Source organism: Rattus norvegicus, chromosome 12 (genome assembly GCF_021556685.1).
Source record: "Rattus norvegicus strain SHRSP/BbbUtx chromosome 12, alternate assembly SHRSP_T2T, whole genome shotgun sequence".
Lineage (NCBI taxonomy): Eukaryota > Metazoa > Chordata > Mammalia > Rodentia > Muridae > Rattus > Rattus norvegicus.
Window position 1 is genome coordinate 31,865,642 of NC_141545.1, and position 20,128 is coordinate 31,885,769.

General features: G+C 46.3%; 1 protein-coding gene across 8 annotated transcripts in view; it reads left to right on the top strand.

Moving 5' to 3' along the window:
• The window catches only part of Auts2 (activator of transcription and developmental regulator AUTS2), a 1,090,556-nt gene that overhangs the window by 744,164 nt on the left and 326,264 nt on the right, over positions 1-20,128 (top strand). For all 8 annotated transcript variants that reach the window (XR_015633985.1, XR_015633986.1, XM_087578369.1 and 5 more), the window contains 1 exon segment: positions 10,688-10,717. Coding sequence is in view for 6 of the 8 variants with exons in the window: in XM_087578369.1 (XP_087434495.1) it covers positions 10,688-10,717 (30 nt within the window). In the remaining 2 variants the exon portion in view is untranslated.

Here is a 20,128-nt window from a genome sequence, read left to right on the forward strand (position 1 = left end):
CCAGCCAGCTGCTCGATTCTTCCTCCTCCTCTTCCCTACTCTCATCCTCTTTCTCTCATGGAGCACATTCCTAAATAAGTATGGTTGCTGTGCTTTAAGGGCATACAAATGGCTTGCCCTCACCTGTCAAGCCTGATCCTTGTATTTTACCAGGCCCATTATGAACGCAATCTTTCTGTCGAAAATTTGCATACCTCCTTTCTTGAAAAGTAATGACAGCAATTTCTTTCCCTGCGCTCACTCTCCGAGTGTCTCATTTAACGGCACCTGTGAAACCGACAGGCACAGAGATGAGAAGTGAAAGAGAGCAGTTGATTAAATCATCATCAAGTCGGGCCTCAGAAAGTCAATTCTGCTCGCCGTCCGCAATGATATCCTTTTATCTTAAAGTAATGAGCTATGGCACTTTCGCATCGGGTAATGCGATAAGTTCTATTAGCATGTTCCATTTGCCTCACAAGCAAGGGCAAGTCATTTTAGCTAGCTCATATCACCGCAATCAAAGCAATTGGCTTCCCAGGCAGAGAAGAAAGGGAAAAGGCTCAGGGTGATTTCTATGGATCACAACACAGCGGAAAAAATAGACTCTTGTATTATTTTAACCCGTAACATACTCTTCCTTTTTACTCCTCGGCAAATTTGGCCTAAATTATTAGTCCACACAGGACTTTGGGAACCAAGCGGGAGTCAAGGCACACGTGGGGGCAAAGGAGAAAGAGAAAGGGTGGCATTGATGGGGTCTCACGTGGCACAGGGCTTGGGAGGAAAAACCAAGACTGCCTCTCTGCTAATATCGCTGTGGTCTCATCATCCACTCTTGCCCTGTGCCGTCCTCAAAGTCATTAGTAATCGGTCCCCAGACAGGCACGGATTAATGCTGTTGATAGTTGGGAATCAGCCAGCCAGTGGCAAGGAAGCAAAGAATCTACTGCTTAAGCTAAGAAGAGATCATTTACTAATCACAGGGCCCAGACCAGGAATGTGGCTCAGCCAGTAGAATGCTTGCCTGCCTGGTGGGCAGGAGGTCCTGTGTTCTGTCTTCTGCCCTGCAGAAGCTGGGTGTGTTATGCATGCCAGTAGACCCAATCTTCTGAAGGTGGAGGCAGACGCATCAGCAATTCAAGGGCAGTCCTCAGCGACATAGTAGGTCAAAGCCGTCCTGAGATACAGCAGACCCTGGTTTGAAAAAGACAAACATGAAGATGGTAGGTCCTAGGCTATTCATTCTACCCTTGTAGATTTCTGCAACCAGGAAGCTTTGTTAGCTCTGCTGGTGTTTTGCTTCTTTGGTTTTACAGGTTGTCTTTTGTTTTGTTTTTTAGAAAATTTATCTTTGGGATTTACATGTGCTTATACCGAAAGGACATAGATGCTTTTCTTGAGTGTGGAAAACCCTGGTCTCTCTGAAGATTTTTGAGATACCTACGTCTCCCTTCATGCCCAAGATCTAAATGATGCCAAAATGTTCTGAGGGGAAGTTACACATTGTTTTATGACATACACATAGCCCTGGTTTCAAAAGTGAAAAAAAAAAAAGTCGAGATTTAATTTCTGAGGTTCAGATCCGTAGGTTTGGACTATTCTCTATAACCAATGCAATTGAACTTGTAGCGATGGGTCAGAAGGGACCTGCCCATAGTAGGCCCTTGAGTGGTACTTTTAAAAGTGAACACATGTGGCCGTCTGGGAGCTGGTTGGAAACAAGAAGTGCGTCCTTGAGCTGATAAGGTCAATGACCTGGCGTGCAAAGCCCTTGCTTTGCAAGCATGAGGCCCTGAGCTAGCATTCCCAAGTACCCAAGTCAAGGCAGGTATGGTGATGAACCCCTAAATCCCCAATACTGAGGGTGTCAGAACAAAGAGACAAATCTTAGGGTCTCGGTGACCAACTGGTTTACCTGAAATGGTGGTCTACAGAGAAGGGGAAGATTGTCTCAAAACATGGCAAACAACAATAGAGGCAGATAGGCAAGATGGACCTCTGGCACACACGAGCTCGCGCGCACACACACACACACACACACACACACACACACACACACACACACACACACACTTTTCCCAGGCCATATCAGTCTGAGATTTCCAACCTGCAAAATACCACATCCCAAGAGCTCCCTATCTACCGAAGTCCAGAAGTTTGGGAAAGTGTATGCTCGCCCGTCTCTTGAGCAGCTGGACTGTGTATTTTTCTTCTACGGAGCTCATCCCGGGATTGTTGCTTTATTCCTTGGACTTAGGTTGAAAGCATGCACACCTTTTCATCTGGCTTGCATTGTACCTGAGGTCTTCTGACCCCCTGTAGAGTTTTCCTTGAGATAGAAGGGAGGAACCAGGGCCATCAGAGGAGAATCCTACCGAAAACCTCTTTCGGGATTAAAACGCTCTTTATTTCAAGAGCCCCAGTAGCTTTAAATGTCATGTAAAGTCCAAAGCCAATAAGACAGCTAGGTAAACAGTGGGAAAGTGGGCTCTTTGGCACAAGATGGCTGCCTGCATGTTTTTGCTTGTGCAGGGAGTCGGGCAAGCTGGCAGAGGATGCGTTTAGTCACATGGCTGCTTACTGGGTTTTTTTTTTTTTTTTCTTCTTTTTTCTAACGGAACAAAATAAATGTCATGATTTCTTCAGGTGGCTCCTTCAGAAATTGCTTTTAGGTAAGGGATGTCCTTACTGCCTTAGATAAACCGCCTGGCCCAAAGGGGGAATCGATTTGTTTTGTCGCTGGCCAAGTTAAATCGTACTTGATGTGAGATGGTGTGGTTTACAAGTTGGGGAGTTCCCCCCTCGTCTTCCTCCCGTTTCCTTTAGGCGGAAAAGAGAATAAAATAAGTTTGTTCAGCAAGTGGCGTTCAGCACTGACATCTTTGGTGGGGATGATAAATGGATCTGAGATACAGAATAACTGCTCCAGCAAGGTCCATTGAGCAGAATGGAGAGCCGTGCCCTCCTCAATGTCATTGTGTGTGATGTATTCAATGATTGCCACTTTCTGCTTAAGAATGCATTCCATCGCCGGCCACCCAGCCCTGGCTCCTACAGGCCGAACAAGGCCGCAGACCTTCATTTATTCTAACTCAGAACAGTCTTAAAACATACCCACCGAGATTCCCTGAATAAAAATGAGGCAGGTGTGCTTACCAGAAAATGAAATAAAAGTCATAATCCCATTCTTTGGTGTGTTTGCTGGTTTTGTTGTTTGAAGACATTTTCATCCGAGTTCAATGTGCTGCTGGGGATTTTTATTGACTTTGTTGATCTGTCTGGTGTGCGGGTTTGTGCGTGCGCACAGTCATGTGTTTGTACATATGTGTTCTTGTGCGTATGCACGTAAGGTTAACGTCAGGGGATAGTTTGGGGGAGTTGTTTTTCTCTTTCTGTCTTGTGAGTTCCAGGGATGGAGCTCAGGCTGTCAGGCTTGGCAGCAAGTTCCTGCTGACCAATCATGCAGGTTCTTTACATTGTGAAGGATAGAATGAATGAATGAATGAATGAATGAATGAATATAAATTTTGTTTTGTTGCCAGGTGTATTCAAAAAAAACTTCCCAGGGTATTATGCAGCCAATTTCCCCTCCCCCTTTCGAATCACCTGTCTCGTTAATTATACTTTACCTAGAATTAAACACAGAATTGGAATATGTCTTTGTTAGGGTTACCACTTCTCTGATGAACCATCATGACCAAAAGTAGCTTGAAGAAGAAAGGGTTTGTTTGGCTTACACATCCATATGACTTTTCACCATCAAAGGAAATCAAGACAAAGAATCAAACAGGGCTAGACTCTAAAGGCAGAAGCTAATGCAGAGGGCCTGGATGGGTGCTGCTTACTTTAAGGTTTGGTCTTTATGGCTTGTTCAGCCTGGTTTCTTATAGTACTCAGGGCCCTCAGTGCAGGGTTGGCACCCCCTACCATGGTCTGGGGCCTCCCCCACCAATCACCGATATAAAAACTCCCCCTCCAGCTTAGTCTACAGTCTGATGGCAGGAAGCCATCTTGTCAGTGGAGACTCCCTCATCTCTGATGGCTCTACCTCGTGTCAAGTTGACAGAAGTTATCCATATAATTGAACAGCAAGCGTGTGTCAAGGTCTGGAGGTAAAACATGATCAAGATAAGACCTCACTGTTCAGGAAAGACATCTAGTATGCCTAACACCGAAACGTAGTTGTTCAGAAGGTGGAAACGGATTTGCATTGTTTTAGTAGAGCATGTAGGTTGGAGCTAGAAGAAAGACAGTCTCAGGTAGAGAGTATGGCTAACTACAAAGACAGCTGGGCATGAGGGTGTGGCTAGAGCATGCCTGGGTATGGCTGAAGCTAGGGACGTGTTAGAGTAGATCTTCTCAAATCCAGCCTTGCCTGTGAGCTGTGTGCAGTGACTACTAGGGAGGCTCATCGTAATCACTGGGAACCTTACAGTGAAATCATTAACATCACCTCCTCTCTTAAATCTAATATAAATTTTAATGTGATATTTTTGCTTTTGCCTATCTCTAGGTAGGCCTTGGCTGTCCAGAAGCACATTATGTAGACCACTTTGGTCTCTAGCTCACAAAGATCCCCCTGCCTCTGCCTCCCAAGAGCTTAGATTTTAATCCTGCACCTTCATACCCTGCCTGTTTTCCTTTTGAATTTTCCTGGAAATTTATTTTTTTACTAAAACATCCAGGGAGTGCGAATGTAGCTCAGCTGGAAGGGCATTTGTCAAGCATTCAGGAAACTCTAGGTTCCATTCCCAGCACTGCATGCATTGAATAAAGAAACTGATGACTTGCAAAGACCACTCATCCAGATACTGGGGAGTCCTCCAAAGGCTGGAAGATCAAGAGTTTATCCATGGTCATGGAGCAAGCTGCAGGCTAGTCTTCTACATGAGACCTCGTCTCCCAATCAATCAATCAGTCAATCAACCAATCAATCAATCAATCAGTCAGCAAGCAAGCAAGCAAGCATGCACTGCTACACCAGGCTCTTGTGTGGTAGTTGACATCCAGTTTATGATAGGCAGGCAAGTTACATTTGAATGGTAGTCAAGTCTCTTTCTAGATTTTTTTTTGTTTCCTGTTTCTGCATTCAAAGCCTGTGGCATTCACTGCAGGCCGCCAGTTCAACTCATCAAACATGGTCGCTTAAATTCTGTCTCAGTCCGAGGACCAAGCGACTGCGATTCTTTTCTTCCGTTTCTTGCTATTGAGATGGAGGTAAATATTTCTACTTCTCTCTCAGGACTTTGAAACCTCGTCATGGAGCACAGTCCAACACCTCAACCTCCCATTTGGTGGGCAAACTGTTGGCTAATAAACCGAGGCAGGACCCTGATGTCAAAATGCTTAAGACGGGCGAATCAGCCGGGACCGGTTTCTGTGCCTGACATGCCTTTTCCATCCCCCCTGTCTCCTCCAGAACATAAACCTGAACCAGGAGGTGGTTCAGCGTGAACTCTTATAAATTGGAGTGGGTGTCTAGGGACGGGGGGAAACAGACAGTTCTTCCTTTAACCTTTGAAGGCCAACAACCATCTGGCCCGAAAAAAAACCCACAGCGGGTTGAACCCAGGGTGTGAAAGCCGGGCACTGTATTTAATGTGAATTCGAGACCATGACTTCTTCCCACCCCGACTCCATAAAACAGCCTCCCTTTTTCATAAAGCATGCCTATAAACCACTGCCGGTGAGGCAGAAAGACTGCTCAGGACCCCAGCTCCCTTTACATCTGGGGCTGTCAACAAACCCCCTTTATGAGTGGAATAGACCTCTTGTATGCAGCCGGCTTCTGGCTTCTTTTCCCTCTCTCAATTTTTTTTTTCCCTGCCGAGTGTGTGAGAGCCAGGCTGGGCGAGCGCGAGCGTCAGGCGCTGTTTGCTGAACGCATTTATTGCCTTTGCATAATTTATGAGCTGGAGGGGTTGACCGCCATTGCTCTCTGCCAGGGGCTGGCACCGGAGGCTCCAGAGAGCAGGAGCTGTAAATTGGATGGTGAGCTCCTGCTGGGCTCACAGCAAAGTCCCTGGGTCAGTATGGGAATTTAATACCAGAAATGGAACTGTTTTCTCAGCGCGCCATGTGGGCCCCTGGTGCCGCAGACAGTGTTTTGGCAGACTCTGGCTGGCCTTGCGAGGGGCCTGTCACTCACGAGTGTGGCGCGTGGGGAGCCCCAGCATTTGTAATCAGATTGGCATCCGTGTGGCTTCCATAATGGATACCAGTAGGTCTCGGTTCTTCACCATATGCTTAACTCTGGAGGCAAGGTGCTTCTGGGTATATCAGTAATTACTTGATGTGGAATTAAGTGGACCTTGAAATTAGCACTGGACTCTCCTAAAGCAGGGTAGCTGAATGCTTTGATAGGAATAACCATTTACAGGGACTTACCGCTGTTTGGGTGGGGGTGGGTGAGGGAGCTCCCCCCCACTTTTCTGACTCCTTCTCCTGAGCATAGACCCTGGAGGATGGAGGGGAATGTGTCACTCCAGCCTCCGCTGTCATTACCTCATATGGATAGCTGTGAGCATCTGGGAAAGAGTGGGCATACCAGAAGGCACCACTGTGGCCTGGGGAGTGTAGCTCAGTGGTTGCGAGTTTCCCATCATTCAGAAGGCCCTGGGTTTACATACCCCAGCAATTGAAAGAAATTAAACAAGGACTCCTTTCTTCCCATTCCTCTTCGACCAGACTCTGTTAGCCTTGAAAATATACTCGAGAGAACGCAGTCCTCCACATCCATCCATAGTTCTAGACCTTCAGGGTCTTCGGCTCACCCACTCTCCTCCTCAGATCATCTGATATGATAGAGAAACCAGTTACTGATTGGGCACAAGGCTGCCAGACTGATGTCGGAAGCCTGGTTGGAAACGATGCCCTTGGACTTGATGAAGTTACTGTCAGTCATTCAGTGTCTGATAATGCTGTCTCACCAAGGAGGCAGGAGGAAAAGTAGAATTATAGCCCTCACAGTGGTCACCCCAGGGATTGGGAAGTAGAGGTGCGAGGATCAGGAATTCAAGGCCATCCATGCTCAAACAGCAGGTTCAGGGCTAGCCTGGAATGAATCTTTGACTCACAAAGACGTGTGTGTGTGTGTGTGTGTGTGTGTGTGTGTGTGTGTGTGTGTAAGTTCCTACATGGTTACAATACAGAGTACTTAATGTGGTACAAAGAGGCAGTGGTCTCCATACACAACCACTGGATGAATATTTTATTGCCATCTCTTTGTAGCACTCCCAGTGTGGCTGAAACAATAATAATTTGTTTTCTTAACAAAAACAGGAGTCCACTGTGGCCTGGGTTCAGTGGCTCAGTGATACCAGTTTTCTCTACTGTTGGCCCCTTCAATTTGTTTGCCACTGAGGCTTTTGGAGTTGCTTAAACCACACCTCTACAAAATGGCCGCCGTAGAGGCTCACATCATGGCCTCCTAGTGAGACTTGAAGGCAAGAGGCATGATCTATCTGCCTGCCACTTAGAGTCTTTATTATTATTGTGTGTTTGTATATATGGTGTGTGTAAGAGTATATCTAAGTATGTGTGTATGTCTGTGTTTATGGGTGTCTGTGTGTGGTGGGGTATGAGTGTGTGTGAGTGTGTATGGATATGTGTGAGTATGTCTATGTGGGGGGGAATTTGTATGTGAGTGTGTTGGTGGGTGTCAGTGTACATGTGTGAGTATGTCTATTTGAGGGGTGTCTGTGTATGAGTATATGTGTGTGAGTGTGTCTATGTGGGGGAGTTATCTGTGTGTGAGAGTTGGTCTGTATGGTGTGTATGTTTGTGTGTGTGTGTGTATATGTGTATCTAAGTGGGAGGAGTCTGGGTATGAATGGGTATCTGTGTGTATGTGTATGAGTGTGGCTATGTGAGGTTGTTTGTGTGTGTGAGTGTATGTGAGTGCATGTGTGTGAGAATGTATGTGAGTATATTTGAGTGTGTGTGTATGTGTATGAGTTTGTCTGTGTGGAAAAAGTCTGTGAGTATGTAGGTATGTGTCTATGTGTGTATATGAGTGTGTCTATGTGGGTGTGTGTGTGTTTCTGTGTGGTGTGGTGTGCCTGCCTGCATGTTTGTGCTATGGAGCACATGTAGAGGTCAGGATACACCTCTCAGGAATCCGTTCTCTTTTTCTCTGTAATCTGGTGCTTACAATAAGGTATCAGGCTTGTGTGGCAAGTGCCTTTACTACCTGAGCCATCTTGTAAGCCCAAGACTTGATCTTTGCCCACTCTTCCCTACCTCAGGAACCTCTGCAGACTTCAAATCTCATGCGACTGAAATGGTTCTCATAGCCACCCAACAGTGTAAGAAAAACATGGGAAAAGAGAGCATTGCCTTTTTGAACTCTAGAAGATGGGAGTTTATGGAGAAGAGGGTTGTGGCTATCTGTCCTGCAGAGGCAGCCCTGGTTCATTTCCTGTTTCTGCTGGTGACTCCATCTGCGCCCATATACAGGTGGCCACAGTAAAACCTTGGCGCCCTCCTAGACTTCACCTGCCGCTTGCTTTCCCTAGCCATGCATTTCCAAGACCTATCTATTCTCACTGCTGATCGACTGAGCCATCTGTTTCACCCTCCCCCAAACTAGGCACTATGCTGGCAGCCTAGTTGCCAAACTGTTCCCACTGTGACCATCTCTCCTCTTAGTGAGTGCTCTCCCTTCACCACCCATGCAAAGTGATCTCGTCTGCACAGCATGGTGGGTGAACCACAGAGCAGCCTGTGGTTCTTGTATTTCATCTTGGTTGACTCCCGTCCAGCTCAGGAGGGCCTCTCCAGGGCTACAAAGTGAAGCCATACATGCTGTCATACTTTCTCAGCATTTACCCTCACAGAAAACACCCCTTTGTTAAGTGTATGTATGCGTGCACGCTCATGCATGTGGATACCAGAGGTCAACCCAGACTGCCTTTCCTTAAGCCTTATTGAGAGTCTTTCCCTAGGATCTGAGGCTCCCTACCTAGGCTAGGCTGTTTGGCTAACAAGCTCCAGGGTTCTCTCTCTCTCTGTTTTCTTTTCCCTAAGACATGGAATGACAGATGTGTGTCTCCATGTTCATTTTTCCCATGGGTCCCGATAAACAAGCCAATGTAAATTGTCATATGTGCTCAGGAAGCCTTTAACTAACTGAGTTATCTCACCAGCCCGTTTTTTTTTTTTTAAACCCATTGTCTATTAACAAAACATTCTTGGTGTTTAGAAGAGCATAGGATCTTTGTTTCCCTCTGCTTCTGTCAAGAAACCCAAAAGGGGATGATAATTCCCTTTCTTTGGTTCTTCCAAACCTAGAGTAAGATCTGGGATTGGGATCATCACACTACCTTTTATTTTCAGTGCATCATCTGTAGGGAGTTTTCCTTCTACTCTGGGGGCCATCAGTACGTCTACTCGTTGCCATGACAATACATCCAACCATAGTAACTTATAGAAGAACGTGTTTTGGCTCACAGTCCAGGGGTAACAGTCCATTGTGGTGGGGAAGGCAGCGTAGCAGAAGTATGAGATGGAAGGCCACTCGCTGTTCTTTTGCTGTGAAGAGACACCATGTCCAAGGCAACTCTTACAAAAGAAATCATTTAATATGGGAATTGCTTACCTTTTCAGCAGTTAGTTCATTATCATCATGATGGGCGAGCATGAGGTTCCTAGGTAGAAAGGGTGCTGGAGAAGTGACTAAGAGTTCTATATACTGATCTATAGCAGAGAGAGAAAGACACTCGGCCGGGCATGAGCTTTTAAAGCCTCAAAACCTATGTGCAGTGATACACTTCCTCAAACAAGGCCACACCTTCTAATCCTTCTAATCCTTTAAATAGTGCCACTCGCTGGTTATGAAGCATTCAAATAGATGAGCCTGTGGGGGCCATTCTTCTTTAAACCATCACAGCCGTATTTCATCCACACTCAAGCAGCATCAGAGAGATTTGATTGCATAGCTCGCGCTCGCTCTCTCTCTCTCTCTCTCTCTCTCTCTCTCTCTCTCTCTCTCTCTCTCTCTGTCATTTAATTTAGACCCTTAATCTGTAGGATGGCACCGCCCACATTTTGCGAGGTTCTTCTCTCCTCAGCTCATCCAGCCTAGAGAATTCCTTGCAGACATGCCCGGAGGGAATTCAAGATCCTTTTAAATTGACAGTGTATATTAACCATCACAGTGACACGGGCATCGAGCCTTGCATTCTCAAAAGTCCTGGCAAGAGATTGCAATAAAGAAAACTTGTTTTCTCCTTGAGAAAAGATTCAGGAGAATGGCTGAAGGCAGAGCCCATCCTTCTGTGGAAATGATTCTTTTCCCAGAACCCTGAGAAGAATCTTGAGTCCCCTTCTTCCTGTAGTAGGGTGAGCCCCCACTTTAGTGTTCCCTTTTCCTTCAAAGTTTTGTGTCTGTGTGTGTGTGTGTGTGTGTGTATGTGTGTGTGTGTGTGTGTGTGTGTGTGTGTGTGTGTGTGTGTGTGTGTGTGTGTATTGGAATCTCTTACTGAGGACAGGGTCCTGATGGGAAGAAGCTGACTTTTTGTTTATCCAGCCATTTGCTCCTTGTCTAGCATTAGAGCTGTAGAACACCTACAGCCTGGAGACTTCCCTTTTCCTGTATTTGCCCCTTTATTTGCAACCCCAGCCAGGGAAGGGGGTATCTGAATCAAATTGCATAATATTGTATAACCACCCTACTGACTTTTTTTTTTTTTGTCTTCATTTCTAGTGTGACAGTGACAGTGACCAGGAAGAGAAGGTAAGACACCACCCCCCTCCATTGCAAACACGTCCCCACAAGGCTCTGCGTGCACCGTGGCACGCCTACTGGTACCTGTTCTTCCCTGAAGGATGTCTCACTGGTCACACTGTGACATTTTCAATGACAAGATACACTGTGCCAAATCTGTGACATCCTCCTCTTTGAAACATGCTGCTTCATGTCTCATTTTTGTCACACCGAATTTTCACTGAATAGACCCCCAAAACACTTTTAAAGAGAAATTGATTTTTTTTTTGTTGTTCATGATAAACATTCTGCTTCCTCCTGTGTACTCATAATGTCATTTCTGCCTGCCTTTGACTGCCCTCCTTGTTTCCTCTGGCTTTTCCATAGCTTCCTAATAGAAATGTCAGTGGTGTGCCGCTAGGAATTGCCTCACAGGGCAGGGTGGCCGGGGTGAGGAGTTTGGGGGATGGGGGGAGCTCTGCTGTCTTCTGTGGGTAGGTGTTGGGGAAGGGGCATCTCCTTAGCAGGAATACCCTCTCCCTGGAGGCTGACACCCAGCCTCAGTGTACACAGCTCAACGTGGATGAAGAAGGAGTCCAGGCTCTGAGCTCCAGAAGACCGAAATCGGAACCAGTAAAGTAGGTTTTCTGTTGATTAGAGCAAAGGTTTGTGGGTATGTTTTTTTTCTTCCTAGCTGTTGGCTTCTACCAGACAAGTGTCTTTCCATTTTTACTGATGCCTTGTGTATCTTAAAGACTTACCTGAATCTCAGACTTGGTACCCAAGCAGTTGATCAGTCCTCCCTTCTCCTTTGCCCTGTTCCATGATTTCCACCTCCTTCCTGCTGGCCGATCCTCCCCAGAATCCCATGGTTCACGTGCTGTGATCATTCCCCATCCATCTCAGACTCTCTCCCTCCGCCTCCACAGCAGCCTCCAGGAGAGATCTGAAGGCTCCTGTTCTCCACTGTCATTAATTTGAATTCAGCATATGTAGCCGGTTATAAAACCCGAGACACCATCATCTGAGCAGGTCAAGCATATTCAGATGAAGACAAATGGTGCTTATTTGATTTCCTTAAAATCAGGAAATGAAAAAAGTGCTCTCTGGAGAAATCACGCTCCGCCTGACTTAGATGATAGACCAGTGCGTGTCCCCCAGATAAGAACAGGCTCTCGCCTGGAGGTTTTTATCTCTGAAGGACGGCCAGGACTGTCAGCTTGCTGACATGTGCATTATCCATGTCATTTTAAACAAAGTGACCTATGGAAGGGTGCACCGTGCTGTGACATGGTAATGGGCTGTTGGATGACAGCGGAGGTACACACTGGGTAGGGGGCTGTGGGCTGTTCTTTTGTTTAACTGACAAGTCAGAACTTCCTGCCTCCAATCCCCAGGAGAGAATCTTAGCTCCTCACAAGTAGGACCTTGGCTATTTTGGACAGTCAGAGCGTGTCAGGATATGTGACGGCATACAGAGTTCAGTCACAGCCCACGCTCGCCCCAAGGTCACATGGACATATGACAAAAGTCGACATAATTCTGTGGGGTGCCTTGGACACCCAAGAAGCTGCTGATACCTTTTGATTGGTTTCAGAGCTCTACAGGCAAGCGACAGCCAATCTCACTTTTGTAGGAGGGTGGGTTTTATTCAAGGTCTTTGTGTGCACACGTGTGTATATAGGCATTTCCCCTATATGCAGGTACAGGCAGCGGCCCCGAGGACAACCTTGGGTGCCATTACCAAGTGCTGTCTATATGATTTTTGAGATAGGCTCTTGCTAGCCTGGAGCTCACCAAGTCAGCTAGGTTTGCTAGCCAGCAGACTGCAGGGACTCTCCTGTCTCCGCCTGCCCAGCACTAGGATTCTAAGCCTGTGGGTTCTGGGCACTGAAGTCATGGTTGAACAGAAAGCACTTCCAAAAAGCTCTCCCCCTACCCTGGGGAATCCTTATTTCAGGAGCCTGATGGCATACACCTGTCATGCCAACCTTTAGGAGACTGAGGCAGCAGAATTTCAAGTTCCAGACCGGCATGTGCTACATAGGGAGGCTCTATTTCAAATAAATAAATAAAGTGGATAGCATATTGATACAGCCGTGTGCAGTAGTGGGGAAAGGTAGTAAACATTCATCTTCGCTGTGCCTTCTGAAGATCTAGGTCAAGGCCCTTAGCCTTCATTATACCTCAGAATCCCCAAGGAACTACCCCAGCCCGACCTGGTCTCCACTCCGGGTCCCTTGCCCTGGAGTTTCTGGAGACATCAACCATCATTAATGTAGACCCTCAGACTGTTGTGTTTCTAGAATGAAAAGATTGTCGGCATTAGAAGCATGGGAAGGGGATGATCGAGGAGGTTGGGAACCACAGCATAGAGCTAGACAGAATGAACAGGTGAGTCTCAGACTGTGTGGTGTAGGTAAACAGGCAGGTCAAGGATAGGACGTCCGTGGGAGGGCAGGGGGCTCTAGACTGGTTCTTTTTATGCATGGTACACCCCCTGCCTAGACACTGGGTTGTAATTTGTTTGCGTCTTGATGATGACGAAGGCCTTTGTAACTGAAAGCTATGCCCTCTGTGCTATCCCTGTTCTGACATGGGTGTTTCTCCACGGGGTTCCCAGCAGGAACCCAGGAGCCTCTAATTGCACCAGCGCCTGCCTGGCCCACGTGTAGTTCCGTCTTCCAGCCTTCTCCCTTTCCATCTGAGACTGCATAGTGTTTATCACCCACCTGAACACCATCCTCCCACCTTCGCAGGGGCCCTGTCAGCCTGCTCTGTGGCAGGCCCTGTCCCTCGAGCCCCTGAGCCCACTAGGGTGGTTGCTGGCACCGCATGGAGTGTTCGAATACAAATATGAATTGCTAATGGTGAAGTAGATGCCACTCAGTATCCTGGGATCCCTTCAGCGGGTCCCACTGGGGCTGCTGCTGTAGCCAAAAGTGAGACTTTGCAGGAGGGACATGGTGGGAATTCTCTCCGGAAGACCTGTCATTCTAACTCCGTGGGGATCCGCAGAACCGGCAGTCTAAAATTAGGGTACGGTATTTCACACAGCTGACTGAATTAAGATAAACCCGGCTTTCTTCTGATACGAAGCTATAATTTATAAAATGATACCCTTACTAATTAATGTGAGAGTATCTGGGAAAGAGCTGGGAAGCGGAGCCTTTCTGAAGTGTGGGAGACAGCCTTGTCCGTGGAATGGATCCGATGAGGCCCCACTGCAGGCATCCTCAGCCAAAGGAACGGCATTTCTTTCTTTCGTGTTAGCAGCAGAGAACCTGGAAGGCTCCTGGGAAGGAAGAAATGGGGTGGTGAATTAAGTAGGCGGTGAACCCAGCATCGTGGGTGTGGGGTGTCTCTTCATTTGTCATTAGGAACAAGGAAGAAGCAGCACTTGGCCCCCTTATCACCCAAATTAAGCAATTACACCAGTCCCACACTGGAGCAGAATCGCTGTCAGGAGAGCGGTGCTGCAGCAATAGTGTTTCTGCACACGCGCTCCATGCTTTCTCCTCTCTAACACTGGCAGCACCCTCACTATGTAAACCCCTCATTTGGTTATGAAATTGATGTCAAGATCTAACTTCACAGTTTCTCCACCTACCCCCCTTCTCTTTGGCTGTGTGAGGCAAGGGGTGGCAGGTCAGAAGGACTCTCTAATCTCGATCCGGGCCCTGACCTTGTTGTTCTGCATGCAGGATGAGTCTTGGTGGTGTTGGGTAGATGGGCTGATGTAGCGCCACCGTGTTCTCGTACAAGTAGATTACAGGGTCTGTGCCTGTGCTCAGTCCGTGTTAACCCACCTTTGTGCGCTTGGGTCGAGGCTCACCTTGGGAAAGAGGAAAGCAGTCCTCTAGCTCAAGTAGCTGACATCCTGCACGACAAAACTCAGGGGATCCCAGAGCTCAGCTCTTGGATGGACTAGATTCTAAAAGGTCCCTAAAACCATATCTGTTTAACCCCCTTATCTCAGCATATTATTCATACCCATCAGAGTAATGGGCAGCCATTGTAAATGAGTAGACAGCCATCAGGTTACAGATGATACCTGTTTGCTCCATAGGAGCTGCTCCTAGGAATCCAACCTTTCCTAATTACAGGAGGACATTTTCATTCAGGCTAAGGGGGGATGGGTAATATTTCTTTTTTAACCTCAGATAATATTCAGAAACCTTCTGAGGTAATATTTTTCCTCACTTTTTGATTCGTTCTTTGAGAATTTGATACCATGTATTATTGTCGTTCCTATGTTTGAGACAAGGTCTCTCATTGTGTAGCAGTCTTGGAGTTGTGTTGACCAGGCTTACCTCGAACTCATAGAGATCTGCCTACCAGCTTGTTTGGGCCTCCCGTTGTGGGCATTAAAGGTATGCACCACCACACTCGGGCCCTCACAGAATCTCTGTTGATCCTATGCACGTCTACGGTTCCTTCCAGATGCTCGCCCCCTTCCCTAACCACCCCACTTGTGTCCCTGGGGATTCTGTTGTCGTTTCTGTTACATTTACTTCTGTATTTAATAATTTTTAACTTTGAATACATCTTTTGTTAGTAATATAATAAATAAGATTCTATCAGTTTTCCCTTCCATTTACACGATCCAGCACCCCCTCCATAACCTCCCTACTCCCAGGATTTTTTTTTTTTATCAGCAAAACTGGGTCAGGAAATAAAGCTTAGTGGGTAGTGTGCGCTGGGAAACCCTGCGTTCCACCCTCCATATCACACAAGCCAGGCAACGTGGACGTGCATGTGGTCCCAGCTCTTGGGAGGTGGAGGCAAGAGGAGCAGAAGTTCAAGAACGTCCTCAGCGAAATAGTTAACTGGAGACCATCCTGGGCTACTCAAAACCCTGTCTCCAAAAATAGTTTTCTTGATCATGGTGCAACTCACGTGTGAGGAAAGGGGTACCTTTTAAGCAAAGAAACCAAACCGAGATGTATTTTCTTAATACAGCATAGACCACACACACACACACACACACACACACACACACACACACACACACACACACTCTTCGCGTGGCTCAGGAAGGACTCTGAAACTGCTGAAAAGTCAACCTGAAGATGTGGCCTGAGGCTCTGTGCTTATAATGGAAGAGACCCATCAGTTGATTGCCAGGCCCTGCGGTACCCTTGTTAAAGGCCGTGCATCCTCAGCAACATTCCAGAGACCCAGGAGGCCCTCACTGTTGCTTGTGCAGTCTCCATCCTGGGTTTGGCCAGCTGCGTCCTGATCCAGCAGCTGCCGAGATGGCTCTCAGTGGGTTAGAGGTACTCAGTTTGCGAGCATGAGGTCCTGAGTTCAGATCCCAGCACCCACATAGACATACTGATGTGGACACGTGTGCTTACAACTATGGCGATGGTAGGGCTGTAGACAAGAGGATCGCTGGGGTGGGCATGCTGGCTGCCTTCCTAGCTACAGGTCCACTGGGAGACCCTGTTTCAAGGGACTAAAGCCTAGAGTGATAGAGAAATATACCCAACTTCCTCTTCTGGCTTCTGTTGCCATGGAAACACATCTGTGTGTGCACACATGCACACCCAGACACCAGGACATGCCCTGCGAGACAACTGAAATAGGCTATCCTGTTTTTCAGACAGTTTTCAGCCAGGAAAAGAATCATCACTGTCCTGCTCTCACAGAAGCGAGGCAAATTGCCACCACCCAAGAGAGTGGGAACTATGGTTTGTGCGTGTGGCTCTGCTCCTTCAGAAACGAAGCACTGGGCAGAATTTTGCTGGCCTTGTGTTTTCATCCTTCTAGGGAGAACAAGTAGAAGCCCTGATCAGTGGCCTGGCACTCAGATCTGGGTCTTCCCTAGCCTGCTTTCCGGGCTCCAACAAACCCGAGGTGTTTTCCCCTTGCCTCTGTATTTCACATTTTGATTTTTCTCATAAAAACATCTCTGAGCCATTTGTAGATTTCCTAGCATTCGGGGGACGATTTCTACAGTTGTTGGCTGGGTTTCAATAGCTTTCTCATTTTGGAGTCTCAATTTCCAAAATGCCTATCAACCTCCCCTTACCCCTCCAATATTATGTCTGGGTTACGATGACATTTTATTATTCTTCCAATGTTATCACGTTTCAAATTGGCTTAATTACCCCCATATCCACCCAGCATTCCTATCGATGCCATCTTCAGATTAAATATCTACTGGAAATTATTTTAAATCCCGAATCTTGTTATTCTTTTTTTCTTCTTCTTCTATCATAGCTTTTTCAGGCCAATGTAAAACTGGGTATCTGTGTACCATAATCTTTTCAGTGTATATCATTCCATATCCCTGAGAAACATGGGGTATAAAATACAGATTTAAAATTTTTAATTGCATTTTTTTTTTGCCTTTGGTAGGTGAATGTGTACCTTGGCATACATGTGCTGAACAGAGGGCAGCCTGTGGGGGTCAGTTCTCTCCTTCCGTTAAGTGGGTTCCGGTGATAGAGCTCACATCTTTCAGCTTGGAAGCAAGCGTTTTACCCACTGAGCCATCTCAATGGTACCCCGTGTAATTTGTCATATGTTGGTAGGGATTGTTGGAAATTTGTCAAGATATCTTCAGCTGTCGTTTCTTAGGTGAATGGAATGAAGAGTAAGATCCTGTGGAAACATTTTGTTTTTCACACTGGTAGATCACAGAGAGGGACTCTTGAAGACTAGTTTCTAGTTTCTTGTAACGAGCCAGGTTCCAGGCTACAGACAGACCTCCTGATGGTACTGGGCCTTGGAATCATTATCTATCGTGGGACTGGATTAGATGACCTTGCACTAGGTATCCTGGCTTTCCTATACATCTGTGCCTCAATAGCAAGATTAAACCCAAAGTATATGGTGTGTGTATGGTATATGTGTGTAGATACGTAGGTCTTAGGGCCAACGATAACTTTGATTTCCTGATCCTTCTGGCTCTGTCTCACATGTGCTGGGATTATAGGTATTTACCACTATAACTGGTATACAACTATAATACCTATAATACCTATAAATACCTATAATTACAACTGGTTGATGCATTGCTGGGAGTAGAACCCAGGCCTTTGTGCATGCTAGAAACACACTCTTTCTACTGACCAGTGTCTCCAGTCTTACAACTGACGATGTTTTTCTCTTGCTGTGATGGCAGTCGTTTTCCTCAAGAGCTGTTTTCGTCTTCAATCCCTTTTGAACACATGAAGGAGAAAAGGCAAGCTGGACAAACTTGACACGTGCCTGTGGATTCATTTAAGTAACTGAAGGGAATGTGTCTGTGGGTTCATCGCCTCTGTGCTGCTTCCTACGGCTGGGAATATACATCCACACATTCTTTATCCAGTGTTTTCTTTATAGCATCTGGAAATTAACCCAAGATGGAGAAATTAGGTCCTTCTCTTCAGTCTTCAGTGTTATTTGGGAGCGTATAGATAATAAGTAAAGAGCACACACACACACACATATGTATGTATGTGCTTCATGAGCTGAAGTAATCGATACTGAGTCTCAATCGACCTATGAAAGGAGTTCTGGAATCTCTGAAATTGATCGCACGATTCTACATGCCCATTCTCTAAGGTGAGCTACTGTCTGGGGGTTTATGGCTTTCATGATGGGAGAGTTACTGTGCCATAGTGTGTCAGAGTCGATGGCTCTGGGCTTCATGAGATTGGCCACAGTTCTGTGCTTGTCCAGAGAATCATTCTTCTTTCATGAGAGAGTTGGGAAAGTTCTGTCCTCAACAGAATTGTGCGGATGTCTCCTTAGTCACAGGCATGTCTATTTATAGGTTCATGTGCCTGCCTCGGTTCTTCCCACCATACCCTCTGCGTGGCATGGCGGTTACCACTAACGGTTTCTCATAGCTGTGCCATTCTAATGGGATCAATACAATAAGATGTCTCTATTAGGATATATTACTAATTGTTCCATTCTAATTCATAAAGAAGTCGCAAAACTTAACTTTCAGGAGTTGGCTCCGTGGCACATATGAAAGAACAGACCTCTATCCCTGTATCCATGTTAGAAAGCTGGGCTTGATAGCACATCCCTGTACTTAGTGATGGAGAGGCAGACACAGGGGCTTGCTAGCCAGCTAGCCTAGACTACTTAGTGAATTCCTAGGCCAGTGAGAGATCCTATAAAAAAAAAGATGTATGACAACTAAGGAGTTGTCCTCTGGCCTCTACTCATATATTCATGCAGGTACATGGTGTACACACACGCACACACACACACACACACACACACACACACACACACACACACCCCAAAATTCAATGGATAAATGTACTTTTCTTATTATTGGTGGTACATATGAAAAAGTTTTCCTTGTGTCTGTTCTTTTTCCTAAAAAGATTGTTAGGTGCTAACTACATGACTGTGTCATGTCTCTAATTCCATGAGGCCAGAAAGAGCTTTCTCCATTGCTGTCCCAAACATGGCTCCATTCATGATCTGCCAGAGGCCATGGGCTGGAGCATGTGAAATGCAGATGTCTGGGGTGCCTGCAGTGGGCAGTTGTACTATTGGGGAAGACCAGTGTGGGTTTTGTTTTAGGCATTTCTGGTGAGGTTCTGGGTTCTTACTGTCAACATGTAGATGTTGCTAATGACAAGTGGAGATTAGGGTCAAGAAGACTGCCTAAAAAATAATATAAAGAAGAGATAACCTCTCCAGCCATATGTGGTGACGCATCCCTTAAATTCTAGCACTCGGGAGATAGAGTCAGGCAGAGCAAAGCTCTGTGAGTTCAAGGCCAGCCTAATCTACACAGGAGATTCCAAGACACCTCGTAGGACATAGTGAGGCTTTGTTTAAAAGAGAAAGAGATGAAAACAGAAAGAAACGTAAGTTCTCAGTGAAGTGTGTGCCGTAGACTTATGCAAACATCATTTTATATATATGACCTGTTTAAGTGTGTATCATCAGACCAACATGGTAGCCTTTCAAAGACTTTATCCTCTGAAGCCTTTATCCTCTGAAGATTAAGAAAATGGAATAGAAGGATGGTTTGAGAGCCAGGGTGTGAGTCCACTTTCCAATTAGCTTATCTTTCTTTCCTGGTGACAAAAATACCTGGGGCTGGAGTGGAGGGCTGGTGTGTGTGTGTAGAATCACATAAAAAGCATTAAAGTTGATTCTTTGGCTTTTGGTTTCTATCCTTCTATCCTTCACTTGGTCCTGTAGCTGTGGGCTGGTGGTCCAGCAGAACATTATGAGAAGGAGGGTGTGGTAGAGTGAACATACTGAATCCACGGGAGACACAAAGCAGGAGGAGAAAGAGGAAAGATCCAGGGTCCTGCTTCCCACAGAACTGACCTACTTTCTGTAACCAGACTAAACCTCTTAAGGTATCTCCATATCCCAGCTTGGTCTGCAGCTAAGGACTAACTCTCCTAGCGAGGCCTGAGATCACATGGTCACAGTTGGACAATGTGTGAGGGCCGTATTGGAACC